The sequence below is a fragment of the Corythoichthys intestinalis genome, chromosome 2, assembly GCF_030265065.1.
Source record: "Corythoichthys intestinalis isolate RoL2023-P3 chromosome 2, ASM3026506v1, whole genome shotgun sequence".
Taxonomy (NCBI): domain Eukaryota; kingdom Metazoa; phylum Chordata; class Actinopteri; order Syngnathiformes; family Syngnathidae; genus Corythoichthys; species Corythoichthys intestinalis.
Window position 1 is genome coordinate 53117852 of NC_080396.1, and position 19107 is coordinate 53136958.

Sequence of the window (19107 nt, forward strand, 5' to 3'; positions counted from 1 at the left end):
CTAAACATTATGAGATAGTTGAGGGTAAAGAATATACCCGTATATGCTTGTGAGTAATGTTATATTATCTGTTTACATGTGCTACTCCACCTTTTACGTTCAAATGTCCATTATAGAGTTCTGTGTAAAACGCAACAATCAATCTACCAACAAGACTGTCAATTCCATTTTACTTCATGTATTACTATTAAGATACCAGGCCTCTTATCTTTAAACAATGTTTGTCTGTTTTAAATGCACAACGTCTAATTGCCTTTGCTTTACAGCAAGCTTAATTTGAGAGCAAACTTCAACTGGCAGTGGCACTAGTTCATTCATTGCAATTGATAGAGATATACATATACACAGCCAATCCATTTAAACTGGATGGCTGACAGTGAATATTCACTCATAACAGCCTTTCTTTTCCAATATGTACAGTGTATCACAAAAGTGAGTACACCCCTCGCATTTCTGCAGATATTTAAGTATATTTTTTCATGGGACAACACTGACAAAATGACACTTTGACACAATGAAAAGTAGTCTGTGTGCAGTTTACATAATAGAGTTAATTTATTTTCCGCTCAAAATAACTCAAAATATAGCCATTAATATCTAAACCCCTGGCAACAAAAGTGAGTACACCCCTTAGAACCTACATCCCTAAATGTCCAAATTGAGTACTGCTTGTCATTTTCCTTCCCAAATGTCATGTGACTCGTTAGTGTTACGAGGTCCAGGTGTGCATAGGGAGCAGGTGTGTTCAAATTTGTAGTGCAGCTCTCACACTCTCTCATACTGGTCACTGAAAGTTCCAACATGGTACCACATGGCAAAGAACTCTGAGGATCTTAAAAGACTTATTGTTGCGCTACATGAAGATGGCCAAGGCTACAAGAAGATTGCCAACACTCTGAAACTGAGCTGAAGCACAATGGCTAAGATCATCCAGCGTTTTAAAAGGGCAGGGTCCACTCAGAACAGGCCTCGGGTTGGTCGTCCAAAGAAGCTGAGCGCATGTGCTGAGCGTCACATCCAAATGCTTTCTTTGAAAGATCGTCGCAGGAGTGCTGTCAGTATTGCTGCAGAGATTGAAGAGGTGGGGAGGTCAGCCTGTTAGTGCTCAGACCATACCCCGCAGTCTTCATCAAATTGGTGTGCATGGCTGTCACCACAGGAGGAAGCCTCTTCTGAAGACGGTACACAAGAAAGCCCGCAAACAGATTGCTGAAGACATGTCAACAAAGCACGTGGATTACTGGAACCATATCCTATGGTCTGATGAGACGAAGATTAATTTGTTTAGTTCCGATGGTCTCAAACATGTGTGGTGGCGACCAGGTGAGGAGTACAAAGTGTGTCATGCCTACAGTCAAGCATGGTAGTGGGAATGTCATGGTCTGGGGCTGCATGAGTGCTGCAGGTGTTGGAGAGTTACATTCCATTGAGGGAAACATGAACTCCAACATGTACTGTGAAATGCTGCAGCAGAGCATGATCCCCTCCCTCCAGAAACTGGGTCGCAGGGCAATGTTCCAGCATGACAATGACCCCAAACACACCTCCAAGATGACCACTGCTTTAGTGAAGAGACAGAGGGTAAAGGTGATGGACTGGCCAAGCATGTCTCCAGACTTGAACCCAATAGAACATCTTTGGGGGATCCTAAAGCGGAAGGTGGAGGTGCACAAAGTCTCAAATATCCGGCAGCTCCGCACAATGGCAACCTGTGAAGCTCTGGTCAACTCCATGCCCAGGAGAGTAAAGGCAGTTCTGGATAATAGTGGTGGCCACACAAAATATTGACAGTTGACATGTTATATGTTAATATTGACAACTTTCACTAAGGGGTGTATTCACTTTTGTTGCCTGGGGTTTAGATATTAATGACTATATTTTGAGGGGAAAATAAATTAACCATTATATAAGCTGCACACAGACTACTTCTCCTTGTGTCAAAGTGTCATTTTGTCAATGTTGTCCCATGAAAAGATATACTTAAATATCTGCAGAAATGCGAGGGGTGTACTCATTTTTGTGATACACTGTATATTGGACATTTATTGCAAACAATGGCATTAAAACAATCATTCATTATCAGTGCCAACAACGGCATTAAAACATCATTCACTATCAGCCATCCTAGTTCAATATAAACAGCATTTTATATTAAGTTGAATTTATATTTATATTTGAAGTTGGTGCTCATACATACATACATATATACAGTATCTACTATTTACTCATAAGTAGGGCTGTCAAAATTTTCGCTTTAACGGCGGTAATTAATTTTCTAAATTAATCACGTTTAAATATTTGACGCAATTAACGCACATGTCCCGCTCAAACAGATTAAAATGACAGCACAGTGCCATGTCCACTTGTTACTTGTTTTTTGGTGTTTTGCTGCCCTCTGCTGGCACTTGGACGCGACTGATTTTATGGGTTTAATCACCATGAGCATTGTGTAATTACTGACATCAACAATGGTGAGCTACTAGTTTATTTTTTGATTGAAATTTTACAAATTTTATTAAAACGAAAACATTAAGAGGGGTTTTAATATAAAATTTCTATAACTTGTACTAACATTTATCTTTAAGGAATACAAGTCTTTCTATCCATGGATCGCTTTACAGAATGTTAATGCCATCTTGTTGATTTATTGTTATAATAAACAAATACAGTACTTATGTACAGTATTTTGAATGTATATATCCGTCTTGTCTTATCTTTCCATTCCAACAATAATTTACAGAAAAATATGGCATATTTTATAGATGGTTTGAATTGCGATTAATTACAATTTTTAAGCTGTGATTAACTCGATTAAAAATTGTAATCGTTTTGCAGCCCTACTTATAGGTAAATAGTACTTATTACTAGGGCTGTCAAACGATTAAAATTTTTAATCGAGTTAATTACACCTTAAAAATTAATCGTAATTAATCGCAATTAATCGCAATTCAAACCATCTATAAAATATGCTATATTTTTCTGTGAATTACATATATATTCTGTAAAATAAATTGTTGGAATGGAAAGATAAGACACAAGATGGATATATAAATTCAACATACGGTACATAAGGACTGTAGTGGGCATTTCACTCTACTGTCATTTAAATCTGTCTATGCTGTCCTCACTCCGAAGCGACTTCTTCCTTTTTCATCTGATTTATTAATAAAATGGCCTCAAACCATTGTCCTCTTTAGACCGTCGTAAAAATACAAAAAAAAAAGTACACAAGCATTGCATCAGCAACAACGTTAGCTTAGCACGCTATACAGGTTAACTAAAAATAAACAAAAAGCATCTCATACAAAAAATATAACATTTCGCTTACTAACATAATATGTACATTCTTTACAACAACCATACTTACGGACAAATCTTGTCCAAGGATCATATAAGCACAACATTACAACGTAGGCGTCAGCCCGAGACGTCGTGCAGCCATATTGAACTGGCAAGAAAACCATGTCGCAAAGCGACCACAAGAGTTCGCTGTTAGACAGCACAAAAAGCCTTGCTGTAAAACTTACCAAAAGGCAGAATGCTGTCTGAGCGGGACATGTGCGTTAATTGCGTCAAATATTTTAACGTGATTAATTAAAAAAATTAATTACCGCGCGTTAACGCGTTCATTTTGACAGCCCTACTTATTACGTATCGTGAATGTTTGTTCACTCATATCACAATTCTTCATTTTGAAAGCAATGTCTTATTTTGTTGCGCTATACCTGCAGGCTAAAGAAATTCCTGGAATTAAAATCTTCCGTACTTCTGCAACTATCTATTACACCAATGCTGAAATGTACTTGGAGGCCTTACAAGAGAAGGTGTGTGCATGTTTGTCCTTGAACATTTGGAGGCTAGCATTGGGATGCTTGATCTGTTCCCATCCGATGAGTGCATCACTCTTTCAATGACACACTCTCACACATTATTTTAACTGTTTGGCTAGAGCGGCATTCAAATTGCAAAGCTGCTGGCAGTAAAGAAAAAAGAAGCTGAAGCAGTGAAGAAACAGAATAAGAAAGCCAAAAACGAGCAAACTAACCAAGTATGTTACATTACATTTGGAATTGAAATGTAACCTTCACTTAAAAACAACAAAAACCTAAACACATTTTTTTTTTTTTACCCCCCAGCAGAGGGCCAGAAATTATCTAAATGGCATATTCTCTTTTGGAAAGAAAAAAAAATCTGCAGAAGTAAAAGGACAAAATTCCAAGTTTGCCGGAGCCGAGAACTTGACAGAATGTCCAGTTAATATACTGTTCAAAGGCCAAGTGAACAAAGCCTACGAATCTGACTATTCCGACATGGCCTCCAAGCAGTCAGACAGTATTACCCTGGCTTCACAAGACAGCGATGACAAGATATGCCCCACTGATGTTTCCTGCCCTCACAGCCTCATCTTGGACCTCTCAACAACCAGCTTTCTGGACACGGTGGCTGTCAAGACCCTGAAAAATGTACACGACTACCCTGACGAGCAAGTGTTAGCTCTAAAATGTTCTTTAATGCTTTTTTTTTTCATCCAGATATTCAGGGATTTGGGAGAAATTGGTATAGGGGTCTATCTCAGTGACTGTCAAGGTCAGTGCTCCTAACAAACGTCACTACTCACAAAAAGTTCAGGATAGTTGAGGATATTCAGTCTTCAGTTTGACCTTAATGCACATTGAACTCGCAGGTTGCTGTCCCTAATTTGACCTTCACTAAGATTTTGAATGCACATCATGTCTATCAGTTCCAGTATTCTATTCCCATCGTGAAAATTTAATCCCAAAGCCAAATATCCTAAACTTTTTGATGACTAGAGTGTATTATATTCATATATCAATGACTAGAGTACTATATTCATATATCATTGTGCTTCCATCTGGTCAAATATTAGCCTGCGTGGTGGAGGAGCTGGAAAGAGCAGGTTTCTTCTCAGAGTCGATCCCAAAAAGCAGGCTTTTTGTCACTATTCATGATGCAGTGCTTCATATCCTCGACAAATTGGGGCAGACTGACAACTTCCACGTGAGTTTGCCATATTTGCATCGTTTACATGTTAAATATTCTGTCAAAACTCAAATGTATTCTTGGTGTTGCTAGGATGTTTTCTACATCACCGAAATGTGACCACCAGAGGACAGCCTTTTCCAGTTTGCCATCTTCCTCTACCCCTTGTTGTGCTGATGGCATTCCATTGCTCACCATTGTCTCCTTCCCTACATGGGGAAGAAGTCCAGCACCTTAACATGGCGGTGCAATTGCCATGAAAATGTAGGGAGCCGTTGCTCAGACAACAAGCTTTTTGTTATATTGTCTAATGAGATGGGCCAGTATTTCACTGAAGCGCTCACACTCCATGGTTATGAGAGAGAGGGGGTTGAGTGCGAGAATTTAACACTGGCAGTTGTATTTATAGCTTGTGTGAGAGGCTAAAGAGTGAGCAAAAGGTTGCTTAGATAATCTATAGTCTGGTAAAAATATTTGTTATAGTCTGGTCATTTCACCTGTGAGTTTTTTTTTTTTTTTTTTTTTTTAAACAGCTCGTAGGTTGAATAACCCCGAACTGCAGTGATCGTTCAACAAGTATCAGTAGAAGAGATCAGGAAGAGCTCAATTTGTACTGTATTTATAGCCAGTATTGCAAAACATCCATGTTGGCAGACAATGGGTGTAACACAAATTAAATGTCGATATCATAGTTTTTTTTATAATTAAACCTAGAGTGAATTACACATTTCTATAATCTATTGTAGCATACAGTGATGCGCTCCAGTTCTCATTTCATTAAAACAGGTTAGACCAATTCAGTAATGTTAGTACAGGGGTCGGGAACCTATGGCTCGCACGCCAGCTCTGGCTCTTTTGACGGCTGCATCTATCTATCTATCTATCTATCTATCTATCTATCTATCTATCTATCTATCTATCTATCTATCTATCTATCTATCTATCTATCTATCTATCTATCTATCTATCTATCTATCTATCTATCTATCTATCTATCTATCTATCTTAATAGGCAACGCAGATGAGGCAGACACTTATTTGCACATTGCAGGAAACGGAGACGGTCACCAGCGACTAGAAAGCCGGTTCGCAGTAATTTTAGTCGGAAAGTGGCAAACATACATATTGTTGTGTCTATCAATAACATAGGCAACCCTGATGAGGCAGACACACTGTTCAAGTGGGGTTGCCGTATTTTGCTGCTGAAAATAGCGGCCGATGTGCGCATGTGCGCGATGTAAACTTCCCACGTTTTTAGTTTTGTTTTCCACGTTGTCAGCTAATTTTAGAAACCCTTTTGAGAAGATGGCAAAAAATAAAAACACAAGGAGTATCGTACTTTTTAGCAGGAAGGGACAGAGGAATTTGCCTTTGTGGAAAGAGCTGGTTCTGCAGTATGTCTAATATATGATAAAATTGCATCTATCAAAAGGTCAAATATAAACTGGCACATTGACACCAGGCATACTCCATTTGCATCGAAATATCCTCGGAGAAAGCATGTCATGAGCTACTATCAAGAGTGCAAGCTAGTCAGCAGCAATTCTGTCTTTAGGACCCAACAAAGTGACTGGAATTTGGCTAACTTTGCTAGGGCTTTAGTAATTGTGAGAAACAGGAATCCATTCTCGGATGGGGAGTATACCAAAGCATTCATGCTTGATGTTGTTGAACTTTTTGATGACTTTTCGGATAAAGACAAGATCATTAAATGGATAAAAGACATGCCTCTGTCGGCATGAACTGCTCACAATCGTACCATCATGATGTCAAAGCAAATTGAGGCAACGCAAGTGAAGGACATAAACGCGGCACCGTTTTTTTCTCTCGCTTTGGATGAGTCAACAGACGTAAGCAATTTATCCCAGTTCGGCGTGATTGCAAGGTTTTGACTATGAAAGGGACAAGAGGAGAGGATTTATTCAAGTCCTTCACTGCGTTCGCTGATGAAAAAAAAATCTACCGATGGATAAACTTTTTCGGTGTGCACTGATGGTGCTCTGTGCATGGTGGGCAAAAACAAGAGGATTCGTGGCGCTTCTCCGTGAACATGAAGTGACGCATCCTAAGTTTCTCAACGCCTTAACCTCACCAAGTATCAACCAGACTGCAAAGCCATCAGCAAAACCATGTAGCACCAGAAGAAGCATTAATGGTAAGAAATACTCATCAGTGATTAGCAACAGCATAACAACGTTTATTTAAAAGAATTCACAGATTTAGATTAACTTTAAAATGGTTGAAATTACATTAAATGCACACATTACTTGTATTTTAAAAATATGTGGTGTTCATGACTCTCTCAGCCACATACAGTTCCCGACCCCCGTGTTAGTACATTAAAAATACTCCATATACATCAGCTATCTCTATGGTGGCTCTTAAGTGCAAAACTCCGGCAAATCAAAGAACAGCAAATTCAAAATCACGACATAAAATGGCAAATTACATAACAAAAAATTCAAATAACACATTGACAAATCAAAAAACACTGCAGGGAGGTAGAGATCGTTAGCACATACTGTACTTTTGGCTGGACTTACTGGCAAAAAAACACAAACATAACTGAGCTTTTGAAGTATAATGTATTGCCACTTGGCACATCCCTGCTGTCAAGTCTTTTTTGTCTTTTCAACAATGAGTGTACAATGTCTAGTGGCTTTGTCCAATCAGCGATGAGTGCACTATTTCCCGTCGATTTGTTCAATCAGCAATGAGTTTTTTCACTGGTACCTACGTTTTCTGGTTCCTAAATGTTTTTTGATTGTGTTGTGATTTGTTTTATTAATTTGCTGTTTTCTGATTTGTTGTGGGGTTTTTTTGTTATGTGATTGGCCGTAATTTTTAATTTGCTGTTGTTTTTTGATTTACCGATGTGTTTTTGAATTTGCCGGCGTGTTTTTTTGATTTGCCGTTGCACTTCAGGGATACTGTAGCTATCCATATTTTACTCAGGGATACTGTAACTATCAATATTTTCCCACTTATTTTATTCATCCACAGTGTCAATAGATGTATACAATATTGACAAATTTAAACCTGTATTTTGCTGCTCACTACAATTCATTTTCAGTAATGGCTGTCAATAACTATCTGTCAGTTGTGCCATTCTTTCAGGCTCCTTGTAGGAATGACAGCTATTAACAATTCCAAAATCCACAAATGAATTGCTAACCTTATGTCGTTATTCTCATTCCCCGATTTGATCCAAAATAACCCCTGAATCCAAATGCAGTTATCCTCAGAAAGCTTTCCATGACAGTCTAACTAGTGCCTACTGTACATCATAGCCTACTGGTGTGTTGTAGACCTAGGCGAGGTCCTAAAAGTAACATCTGCAACTGTATTTTGCTTTGTTGTAAAGCACTTTGAGGACCCCTCAGGTTTTTATAAAGATTAGATTTGATTGGAAACATTCTCAAGGGGTCGCTTATGTATGGTGTCAAGTTTCCAAACACATAGTTATAACTACACAATAAGACAAAACCAAACTCGTTCAAATAAAAGATCTATTAAATAACTCCTGCACTTGGCTGATTAAAGACACAATATACACATTTGTTAGTGTAAGCTTCAAATATTTGTCCTTGTCATAAATGTTCGCTTGTACGTACCAGCTACTCATATGAAACAATAAAGTAATCATGTTATTTAGCAAGGGGAAAAACTGCTCTTGGTGCTGCAATAAACTACTATTCATTAAATCGACTCTCACCTAGTGAGTTGCGAGGTTTGCATACATAAAAAACATAAAGTCTTGTACGAGTGTATTTTTTTCTTAATTTTTATTCACATTTGAAAATGGAACTGATGTGTACAGTTAAGATAATATTAAGTGATAAAGAGTATGATGTTAGTAGGTCATTATTTGGGAGTAACTGGTATCAAAGGACAGCATGGGCTTGGTGCTCAGCTCTTTCAGATGCACCTTCAGAGAGATGAACACTCTCGCATTCTGTCGGTAGCAGTACGGCCTCGTTCTCGGCAAGAAATAGCTCCAGGTGATGCCTGCCCCATCTTGGGGATATGAGGCGCGTCCACCGCTACAAATTCAAATGATAGTGAATGGTTTATTACGCTACTTTCCAAAGTATTCAAAATGCTGCATAGGATAGGAAAGCCTGAGACATATTGCTACAGATTTTAAATATTAAGACAAGATAATTTTATGCAAAACAGACAAGCTCACCTCCCGCAATGATCCGTGAGAGCGAAGCAGCTTGTAGATAGCAGTGAATGGGATACACAGCATTGAGGAAAGGGCCAATGCCCAGCCAAACATTTCTCCCCACAATGGGTATGTGTACACATTGTTGTATGTTAGTGGTGTGTAGTTTATCACATGGAATAGAAACACTCCCTGGAAACACATGCAAATGTCAGATATGTGCATTTATTGGCAAAAACATACAAAACAGCCCTTACCAGGCAGATAAGGGGTGTGATGTAGGACCAGCACCACTTCATATAGGGCAGGGGTTTATAGCCAATCATGCGAGCTACATCACCCATGAAACGGTCCGCTCCTGAGTGTAAAGAGGTTACAAGGCAAGTCAAGTGGATCGAATTCAGTGATCAACAGTAGGTAAACACATGCTTTGAATGCAGGGCTTGCTCCTTACCATAAACCCAACCAATCACCACACACTCCCAGAAAGACTGCCAGAGCAGAGTGATACCACTGGCAGAGTAGTAGTCAAACAGCTGGAACACATACATCCCTCCCTGGTGGAAAGTTGTTAGTCAACACTATGTTAGGAATCAAAATGACATGAATAAAACTACCGCTTTCGTTCATATCATTCTTAATGTATTTCAAGTTCTGTACGTAACACAATTTTTCACTTTTAACAAGTAATTGTTATTTTGTCCAGCGTGGCTGCCATTGGCAATGATTTACTATCAATGATAGCCAAGCTGGACAAAATTACTTGTTAAAAGTGAAAAATTGTGTTACGTACAGAAGTCGAAATACATTAAGAATGATATGGACGACAACAGTAGTTTTATTCATGTCATTTTGATTCCTAGCCATTGAGTTAATTATTCATCTGAGGGCTACAAATGAATGAAAAAAAAACTGTCAATTGTACCTCAGTGATCATGGATACATCAATAAGTAGGCAGATGCCACAGCAGATGGCTGCTACCACCTCTCGCCGCAGGTATCGTGTGGAAAATTCTTGAGGAATCATGTCCATGAGTGCGGTTAGTAAACCCTCTACGCCAACAAACTGAAATGGGAGGGAGGGGGGGTGAAGTAGTGGGTGGGAGGTCATAGTACAGACTCATATGCAAATATGTGTTGGATTTATTAATGTCCGTTAGAAAACTTCACATTTCAATAAAATGGCTATGTGATGTCACAATGAACAGTAGTTAACTTTATAGTAAAAACATCGTTAGTTGTTTGTAAGACAAGAATATTGCAGGGCAGTGAGATGGCAAATAATGGGGTACAAAGTTTATCAACTATCTAGCAGGTCAAGATATTTTGCATTTTACCTGGCTGTCCAAACCCAAAATCAGCAACATAAAAAAGAAGAGTGCAGCCCAGAATGGTGCAAAAGGCATCAAAGTCACAGCCTTGGGATAGGCTATGAATGCAAGGCCAGGTCCTACATATTAACATTATTTAGTAAGTACTTTTGATATTCAACAGTTGTTTTTCAGGATTCGGCTTGCTATACATACCACTTTCCGCTACATTACTAATGTCCACACCTTGCTCTGAAGCCATGAAGCCCAACACAGAGAACACAACAAATCCTGCAAAGAAGCTGGTTCCACTGTTAACGACCGCCAGCACAAATGCATCTCTAGAAACAGAGGATGGATCACAATTGCACAACATACGAGATGTTATTTAATAGGTGTTATTTGATTTCCCTTATAAATAGCATGATATGCTATTTATTCATTTGTTACTTGCTACAAGCAATATTAAAAATTGTAACAAATGCAAAAAGGCCACATATTATGCAACTTCATAACCTTCAAATATGTAAAATATGCTTTTGTTTCATGCCAAGACATAAACAATTCCAAGAAACAGCAATCTCATTTAGATATTTACCATATGGTAGATTCCATGCATAATATCCAAAAAGTTGTCTTTAGATCAGAATTGGGTGAATATTGTTGGTCAAAAGATTCCAAATGGTGTGCATTTTGAAACTCACTTGTAACAGTTGTAATGGAAGCGGTTGTAGCTGCCCAGTGCAGTCAGTGCACCCAATCCGATGGCATAGGAGAAGAAAATCTGGGTAGCAGCGTCCACCCACACCTACCAGAAACAATTGAACTATTTAAGAAAACGAATTTTACTTGCCAACTAAGGTAAACAGGAAATGACACGAGTATGAGTCTACCTGTGCTTCTTTTAGTTTGGACCAGTCTGGTTTCAGGTAGTACTCTATTCCATTTATTGCTCCTGGAAGGGTGACACCATGTACCAAAAGAATAGACAGAACCACATATGGAAACAGAGCTGTAAAATATACGACCTACAGTAAGAAGGAAAAATGGTTATTAGTAATTAGTATAGTATGTTGTCTGTTTTAGCGGTGTGTGAAAATCCATTTTGTGCAATTGCTAGACCTTTGGTAGAACCTTTCACCCCTTTTTTTCTTTTAGAAACTTTTAAACTATTTGGTATTTGCAGTCCCCTGTCGTCAACATGATGCAGGAAGGCAATAAATTGCATACCGAATATTGCTGCAATTACTTAAGTTTACGCTACTAACAAGGAGAATTGCCAACGAGAATGCATTATCCACGACCATACCTGCCATATACAAAATTTGTGCATATCAAGGGTAGGTTGGCACTCAAAGAATACAAAATTAAATATAAACGATGCATTAGCATCAACTGTCAAAAAGCAATACCAACCTTCCCTGTGGTTTTGACCCCTTTCCATATGCAGAAGTAAACAATGATCCAGGTGAAAATGAGGCACAGTGCTACCTCATAGTTGACTTTACCAGGCTCATGAAGCCCACTTGACAAATGGAGAACTTTATGCCTGTGAACAAAAAGGCCAGACCAAATCCATTACAAATGTTTGAAATGAAAATAAAAATGATGCAAATAATGATACAACTGTTTGAAGAATTAATTCTGAGGAGAATATTCAGTGCAAGTGAAACACCACAATGCTAAATCCTTTTATGGAGTTGCAATACAGTTTTTGAAGCCAAAATAATGATTCAAAACAATTTCAATAATGCATATCACATACTCCCAAAACTCGATGACTGGGGAGCGCATTTCTCTCGTCATGCAGTCTTTGTTAATGGATGACATGTTTGACAACACGTTTAATGAGGCAGCGCTGTCGTTGATGCAGATTCGACTGAAGTTGAGTGTACATTTAGGGGTGTTCCAAGAGTTTCCGCAGGTAGCCCACGGAAGAGTGGTGGTGAAAGAGTGGTAGAGAAAGTAGAGACCCCACACGAGAACCATGATGTAGTAAGTGTTGCAGAAGAACACTATTACCATTGAGGCCAAGCCCAAACCTGATAGAGGGGGAAAAGGCAGATCAGGACATGAATGGGAAGTAACAGCCACTATACTTGATTATGCTATGACACTGAGTGGTACCTTGGAAAAGAGGCGCAATGTTCCAGGCGGCAAGCCCTCCCTGCTTCATGAATTGTCCCAAGGCAATTTCCAGGAAGAAGACAGGGATGCCCCCAATGAACACTACCAGCAAGTAGGGGATAAGGAACACACCTGAAAAAAAAAAAGCATCAAAGAACACATTGTACAAATGGATTTCACTCAATATATATATATAAAAAAACATCTACAGTACACACCCCTAATTTGCCTGCCATTTTTCTGATAAAAAGTTTTGTGATGTGATGATTTTGTGAACAATATTATCCCAAAACCTTCTCACCTTAGGCATTGTTTAAAGATTTTTTTTTTTCAAAATCATGTAGCCATAATAACAGCACTTAATTCTTGTACAAATGCTAAGCTGACCAATATACAGATGTTTGTCTAAAGTAGTCAAAGTCAGTATAATAAACACACCACCAATTCAAATGAAACCACACCACATTTAAAAAAAAAAAAAAAAAAAAACCACACCACATTAAAAAAAAAAAAAAAAAAAAAAAGTCTCTAGAGAAATTAGTGAAGCTCACCTCCTCCGTTCTTGTAGCAAAGGTAAGGAAAGCGCCACACATTGCCCAAGCCTACAGCAAAACCCACACAGGACATGATAAAGTCCATTTGTCTGGTCCATGTTTCTCTCTCTTTCTCCCCTGAACCTGCAGCGACTTTATGCATGTCCACTGGCACTGGTCCTACTCTTTCACCTTCACCACAGCCTGGGCTTACTTCAAACACAGGCATCAGGGGGTTAAAAGACGCCCCACCGTCTCCTTCAGAGAGGTCTCCTGCTTCCATTTTTCAGTTAGCTTCCACCTGGGAAAAGAACGCACTTGTCCGATTGAAAAATGTTTTTTCTCTATTTTGTTAAAGCAATATCATAGGGGACATTTTGGACCAATTGCACTTGCACTCAAAATAATTTTCACTCTTTTTCAACATTTTTTTCCTCCTGATAAATCATTGTTTTTGATTAATGAAAGCTTAAGATACACTACCGGCCAAAAGTATTGGCACCCCTGCAATTCTATCAGATAATGCTAAATTTCTCCCAGAAAATGATTGCAATTACAAATAATTTGGTAGTAATATCTTCATTTATTTTGCTTGCAATGAAAAACACAACTGAGAATGGAAAAAAAAACTAAATCATTATTGTTTTACACAAAACTAAAAAATGGGCCGGACAAAAGTATTGGCACCCTTTGAAAAATCATGTGATGCTTCTCTAATTTATGTAATTAACAGCACCTGTTACTTACCTGTGGCATATAACAGGTGGTGGCAGTAGCTAAATCACACGTGCATCCAGCTAAAATTGATTAAAGTTGACTCAACCTCTGTCCTGTGTCCTTGTGTGTGCCACATTGACCTTGTGTGTGCCACATTGACCACAAAGAAAAGAAAGACCAAAGAACTGTTTGAAGACTTGAGAAGCAAAATTGTGAGGAAGCAATGGCAACCTCAAGTATAAAGTCCATCTCCAAAGACCTGAAAGTTCCTGTGTCTACCGTGCGCAGTGTATTCAATAAGCGTAAAGCCCATAGCACTGTGGCTAACCTCCCTAGATGTGGACGGAAAAGAAAAATTGAGAGATTTCAACGAAAGATTGTGCGGCTGGTGGGACCTCGACTAACATCCAAACAAGTTCAAGCTGTCCTGCAGTCCGAGTGTACAACAGTGTCACCCCGTACTATTCGTTGGTGTCTGAATGAAAAGGGACTCCATGATAGATTACCCAGGAAGACCCCGCTTCTGACCCAGAGACATAAAAAAGCCAGGCTGGAGTTTGCCAAAACTTACTTGAGAAAGCCAAAAACGTTTTGGAAGAATGCTCTCTGGTCAGATGAGACAAAAGTAAAGCTTTTTGAGCAAAGGCATCAACAAAAAAATGAGGCCTTCAAAGAAAAGAACACTGTCCCCACATTCAAACATGGCAGAGGTTCCCTGATGTTTTGGGGTTGCTTTGCTACCTGTGGCACTTGACTGCTTGACCGTGTACATGGCATTATGGGCCCATATTAGTGCCCAGTTTGAGAAGGCTGGGTTTCCCTCAGAGGTCATGGGTCTTCCAGCAGGACAATGACTGAAAACACACTTCAAAAAGCACTAGAAAATAGTTTGAGAGAAAGCACTGGAGACTTCTAAAGTGGCCAGCAACGAGTCCAGACTTGAATCGCATAGAACACCTCTGGAGAGATCAGAAAATGGCAGTTTGGAGAAGGCACCCTTCAAATCTAAGTGACCTGGAGCAGTTGGTCAAAGAATGGTCTAAATTTCCAGCAGAGCATTGTAAGAAACTCATTCATCAACACCGGAAACGGTTGTTTGCATCTATTTTGTCTCAAGGTCGTGCTACCAATAATTAGACTGAGGGTGCCAATATTATTTCTGGAGTTTTGTGTAAAATGACTTAATTTTTTTTCTCCATTCTCTTTTTGTATTTTTTCATTGCAAGCAAAATAAATGAATATATTACTACCAAAGCATTTGTAATTGCATTCATTTTCTGGGAGAAATTGAGCATTATCTGACAGAATTGCAGGGGTGCCAGGGGTGTTTATCTGATGTTTAATCCACCTTCAAAGTTCAATTAATAAATCTAAATTCATTTCTATTGATGTAAACGCGTGGCACCAAATATGCAACAAAAGTTAAAATATAAAAGACAAGACTTACAGTATTATTTATTTATTTTAAATGGTGAGTACTTAGACAATTGAGTATAGTTTTTGTTTAATACTGTTTTGAGGGGGCTTCTTTTGACTTAACATAAAAGTAACAGTATTTACTTGTGAAACTTCTTGGATTCTCTACTCACTTCAGCATTTTTTAAAATTCATTTTTAGTGTGTCGAACAATACAAGAAACATATATATAAATACCTTGTATATTTTTTATGCCTGCTGTCACTTTGTTTTTTGGAACGCTTCAAATAAATGCCCGCAGTTCCTGATATGATGTGACACGAGAGCTCAGGCAATCGCGGTAAAATATAAGAAGCAAGTGTTCGGAACAGGTGGGTTGTGTCCGCAGGCTGGAGGAGACTCAAAAGCCGTCGACGAAGCACTTGAAGGTAAGCCTGAAGAATCTCATTGATGGCCCCTAGCTACAGCAGACCCACAGCGGGTTGAGGATGCTTTTTGCTTCCAGAAATATTACGGTCGGGGTTGGAGGAAATGTTCGGTCCTACACACCCATACTGTTATTTGCGTGATGCTCCACACGCAATTGCTAATTGTGTCGCCACGACGATGGAATGTGACACAAAGCTCTTCGGAAACGAAATCTTTAAAATGACGCAAATCCACGTTGCGCGTCAAAGCACGATCTGCGACGCGTAGAGTCAACAATCAAGATGAAAGATTATGTAAATCTGTGACACAAGAGCGTCACAAAACACCACACCTTTACAACGTAATATCAAACCATTTTGGCTCTTAAACATTTGTAAGAGTGGTACCAGGATCAGGATGCCAGGTGTGGGTGGGCAATAGTCTAACCTGGGGGGCAAAAAAAATAAAATAAAAAAATAAAGCTATCTAGTAGGGGTGTGACAAAATATCAAAATGGTGATATATCGTGATACTTTGTATCCCAAAAGGTTATTGATAAGATCCTGTCAAGAACTGATATATCGTAAGGTGTCAATTTAAAAAAAAAAAAAAAAAGGCTGCCATTGACGGTGCTCGATGCCCAATCCATTTAGACTGGGAACGTTCGTTCATTCGAAACCAGAGCATTCACAGTCATTCGGTCCGATTTTGGGGCATTTACAGGTCACTTGCTGTTCATTTTAGAGCATTTACAGGTCGTTTCCTGTTGAGTTTGAGTCACTGCCTATTCATTTGGGTGATCTCCAGGTGACTTCCTGTTCTTTAACGCAAAATAAACAGCAGGTGACCCATAAAATACCCCAAAATCAACAGGAAGTAACTGAAAATCAACAGGTAAATGACCTTAAATGGCCCAAAATTACTCATTGCTGGCATTGGCTGCCACTGACGGCCATAGACGTTCAATCCGTTTGAAGTGGGAGGGATGGCCACCCTCCCAGTTCAAATGGATTGGACGTCTACTAGGGGTGTAATGGTACACAAAAATCTCGGTTCGGTACGTACCTCGGTTTTGAGGTCACGGTTCGGTTCATTTTCGGTACAGTAAGAAAACAAAATGCAAAATATAAATGTGCCAGTTTATTACACACCTTTGTACTTTCAAGAATAGGAACATTAGCCTATACAAAGCTAGAATTCTGCTCAAAAAGTAGCGGGTATTTAAAGATAATCCAACAACAATTTGCCTTTCAGACCCCACGTATTGGTAAGCTTTCTTTCTGAAAGAAAGAAGAAAAAAGAAAAGCAATCCCAATGACAAAGATTTTAACATGTATTTTACAAATGAAATGCCTCAATGAATATTTTTTTTTCTTATGAACGGTTTTCAAAAGCTTTATTGGTGGATTTTCCCAAGTTAAAGCACCACACAGAAATTAATAAATGTAATTGTGTAAGCAGGATCTGTGTATTATTCTTATTTAATTACAGTTTTTTTTTTTTAGCTCATTTCAATTTTATTTTATTTAAATGGGCTATTATTTATTTTATCATGTGTTTATATTTTACAAATGTGATGTAGTATTCATTTATATTGTATATTTTATGTTGTATAACTTTAGTTCATATGTGAATATTAGTTCCTACTTGTTTTGTTGTGGTAGGAGGGTTTTGTATTGAACACGGGCCCCTGTTGGTTATTATTATAGCAGAGAAGACAGCAGTAAATCAACAAAGACAAGTCAACTGTACCCCGATCTACCACTCAAGAGATCTGATGGACTCAAAAGGTGGGTTGCGATTGCATATTATTGTAAAAATCAACCAGATCCACCGTATTTTTACACGAGTGATTTCCGGTCTGCCCGATCCTAGCTACCGGTAGTAGTATTGACGCAGGAGGGTCGCGTCTCGCGTCAAATAATAAACTCTGCTATTCTTTTCGCTTGCGTCATGTTGAGCCGCTTCGGGATGCGTCTAACACGCGGCCGCACTGGTGTGCATTGGCTGATTGACTTTAACGCCCGTGTTTCATTGAGTTCTCGCGGCGGCCACGTCGCGCCGTTGAAGTTTCTGGGTTATACTGCCCTACCGTGTTGGTCCTCATTATAGTAGAGAAGACGGAGTAAATATAATCTACACAAAGAAACTGTAACCCGATCGACTCACAGCCTCGAAAAGTAAGGGTTACATTGCGTCAGAAACTCGTTCGGTACGCCTCCATTCCGAACCGAGCACCATGTACCGAAACGGTTCAATACAAATACATGTACCGTTACACCCTTAACGTCTACTAGTGATAAACTCATTCCAATTCACAGCAGAAGCTTGTTTTTCTGTTTATTAATTTTTTGTAGAATATCCTAGAATAATTTCCTGACCAATGTATCGATAATCGTTGTATCGCTATATCGTCAGATCATCGTTATTGTGAGCTTTGTATTGCAAATCGTGTCGTATTGTGAGGTACCAAGAGGTTCCCACTCCTACTACCTACAATGCTCAAGTAGGTCGAAATCCAGCGTAGGGCTACTGCACCTTAAAACATGTTTTGTTTTCTCCTTGAGATAACTTGTTGAGATTTGGTCTAAACAAATAAAAGTTGATTTAATTTTATTTGACTTAGAACACATCCATAAGTGAACAGTATGGACATGCAGGTGACAATGTTTTTTTAAGGTAACCTATTGTGGTTCCTCGGTTTTATTATTATTATTATTATAGTTATTCTTTGTTCCGCAGCCCCTTTGAGCTCAAATTGACCCCCTTAGAATGCTTCCTAATGCACCAAAATCGGCAGGCAGATCAAAACAGGTGCAATCTTTTATACCGTTTAAAGACAAATTCCAAATACACTATGTAACGCCCCCTAGCAGTTATTCTTTGTCCCGCTGATGCTTTGAGCTCTACTTTGACCCCCTCAGAATGCTTCAAATTAACTCACCAAACTCAACAGCCAGGTGAACACTGGTGAAAACTTTGATAAAACGTAAAAAAAAAAAAAAATATGCGTAAATGTATGTAGCGCCCCCTAAGGACAAAACCAACATTTCATTTCATTTTTTTAAACATTTTTTTTAAGGTGAAAGAGAAAACAACGCAAAGGATAAAGCTTAGAACACATCAATCAGTACTATATGAATGGGATACCATATGCGGTGCCCAGACTGCCGTTAGTCCTACATCCAGTTTACTGTGGGTGGGCACTGCCCACCCCTGTCCCCCCCCCCCCCCCCCCCCCCCCCCCCCCGGTAACGCACCTGAAACTCACCAAACTCAACAGCCAGTTGAACACTGGTGAAAACTTTGATACTTTGAACTTTGATTTCCATGGGTGAGCACATAATTAAATAAATCCGTGGAGCTATGTTTATTGTTACTCCATTTGTACAAATTTTTACAAGTACTATAATACCTTAAAAATATA

At 38.9% G+C, this 19107-nt stretch overlaps 2 protein-coding genes and 1 long non-coding RNA gene across 4 annotated transcripts in view; 2 read left to right on the forward strand and 1 right to left on the reverse strand.

The window, feature by feature from the left end:
- Nucleotides 1-8725, forward strand: part of LOC130912243 (solute carrier family 26 member 6-like) — a 26962-nt gene extending 18237 nt beyond the window's left edge. The window contains exons 14-19 of one of the 2 annotated variants that reach the window (XM_057830173.1): nt 3732-3824; nt 3950-4048; nt 4140-4463; nt 4533-4587; nt 4889-5019; nt 5095-8725. In XM_057830173.1, coding sequence (XP_057686156.1) covers nt 3732-3824; nt 3950-4048; nt 4140-4463; nt 4533-4587; nt 4889-5019; nt 5095-5121 — 729 coding nt within the window. In that variant the 3' untranslated portion in view covers nt 5122-8725. Of the gene's footprint in view, nt 1-3731; nt 3825-3949; nt 4049-4136; nt 4464-4532; nt 4588-4888; nt 5020-5094 lie in introns of both variants that reach the window. The other variant, XM_057830172.1, reaches the window with a different exon arrangement.
- On the reverse strand, nt 7181-16060 carry LOC130912245 (sodium- and chloride-dependent creatine transporter 1-like). The gene is made up of 14 exons (XM_057830177.1): nt 15510-16060; nt 13158-13440; nt 12607-12738; nt 12245-12521; nt 11896-12028; nt 11373-11507; nt 11184-11287; nt 10696-10820; nt 10507-10619; nt 10095-10235; nt 9624-9726; nt 9427-9527; nt 9191-9361; nt 7181-9044 (listed from the first exon to the last, which is right to left on the reverse strand). Exons 2-14 carry the CDS (start codon nt 13420-13422, stop codon nt 8886-8888), a joined length of 1959 nt encoding a protein of 652 aa, XP_057686160.1. The 5' UTR covers nt 13423-13440; nt 15510-16060; the 3' UTR covers nt 7181-8885.
- LOC130912247 (uncharacterized) overlaps nt 15610-19107 on the forward strand; it is a 17472-nt gene continuing 13974 nt past the window's right edge. The window contains exons 1-2 of the long non-coding RNA XR_009062576.1: nt 15610-15700; nt 17390-17470. This is a non-coding gene — a long non-coding RNA (uncharacterized LOC130912247). The remainder of the gene's footprint in view (nt 15701-17389; nt 17471-19107) is intronic.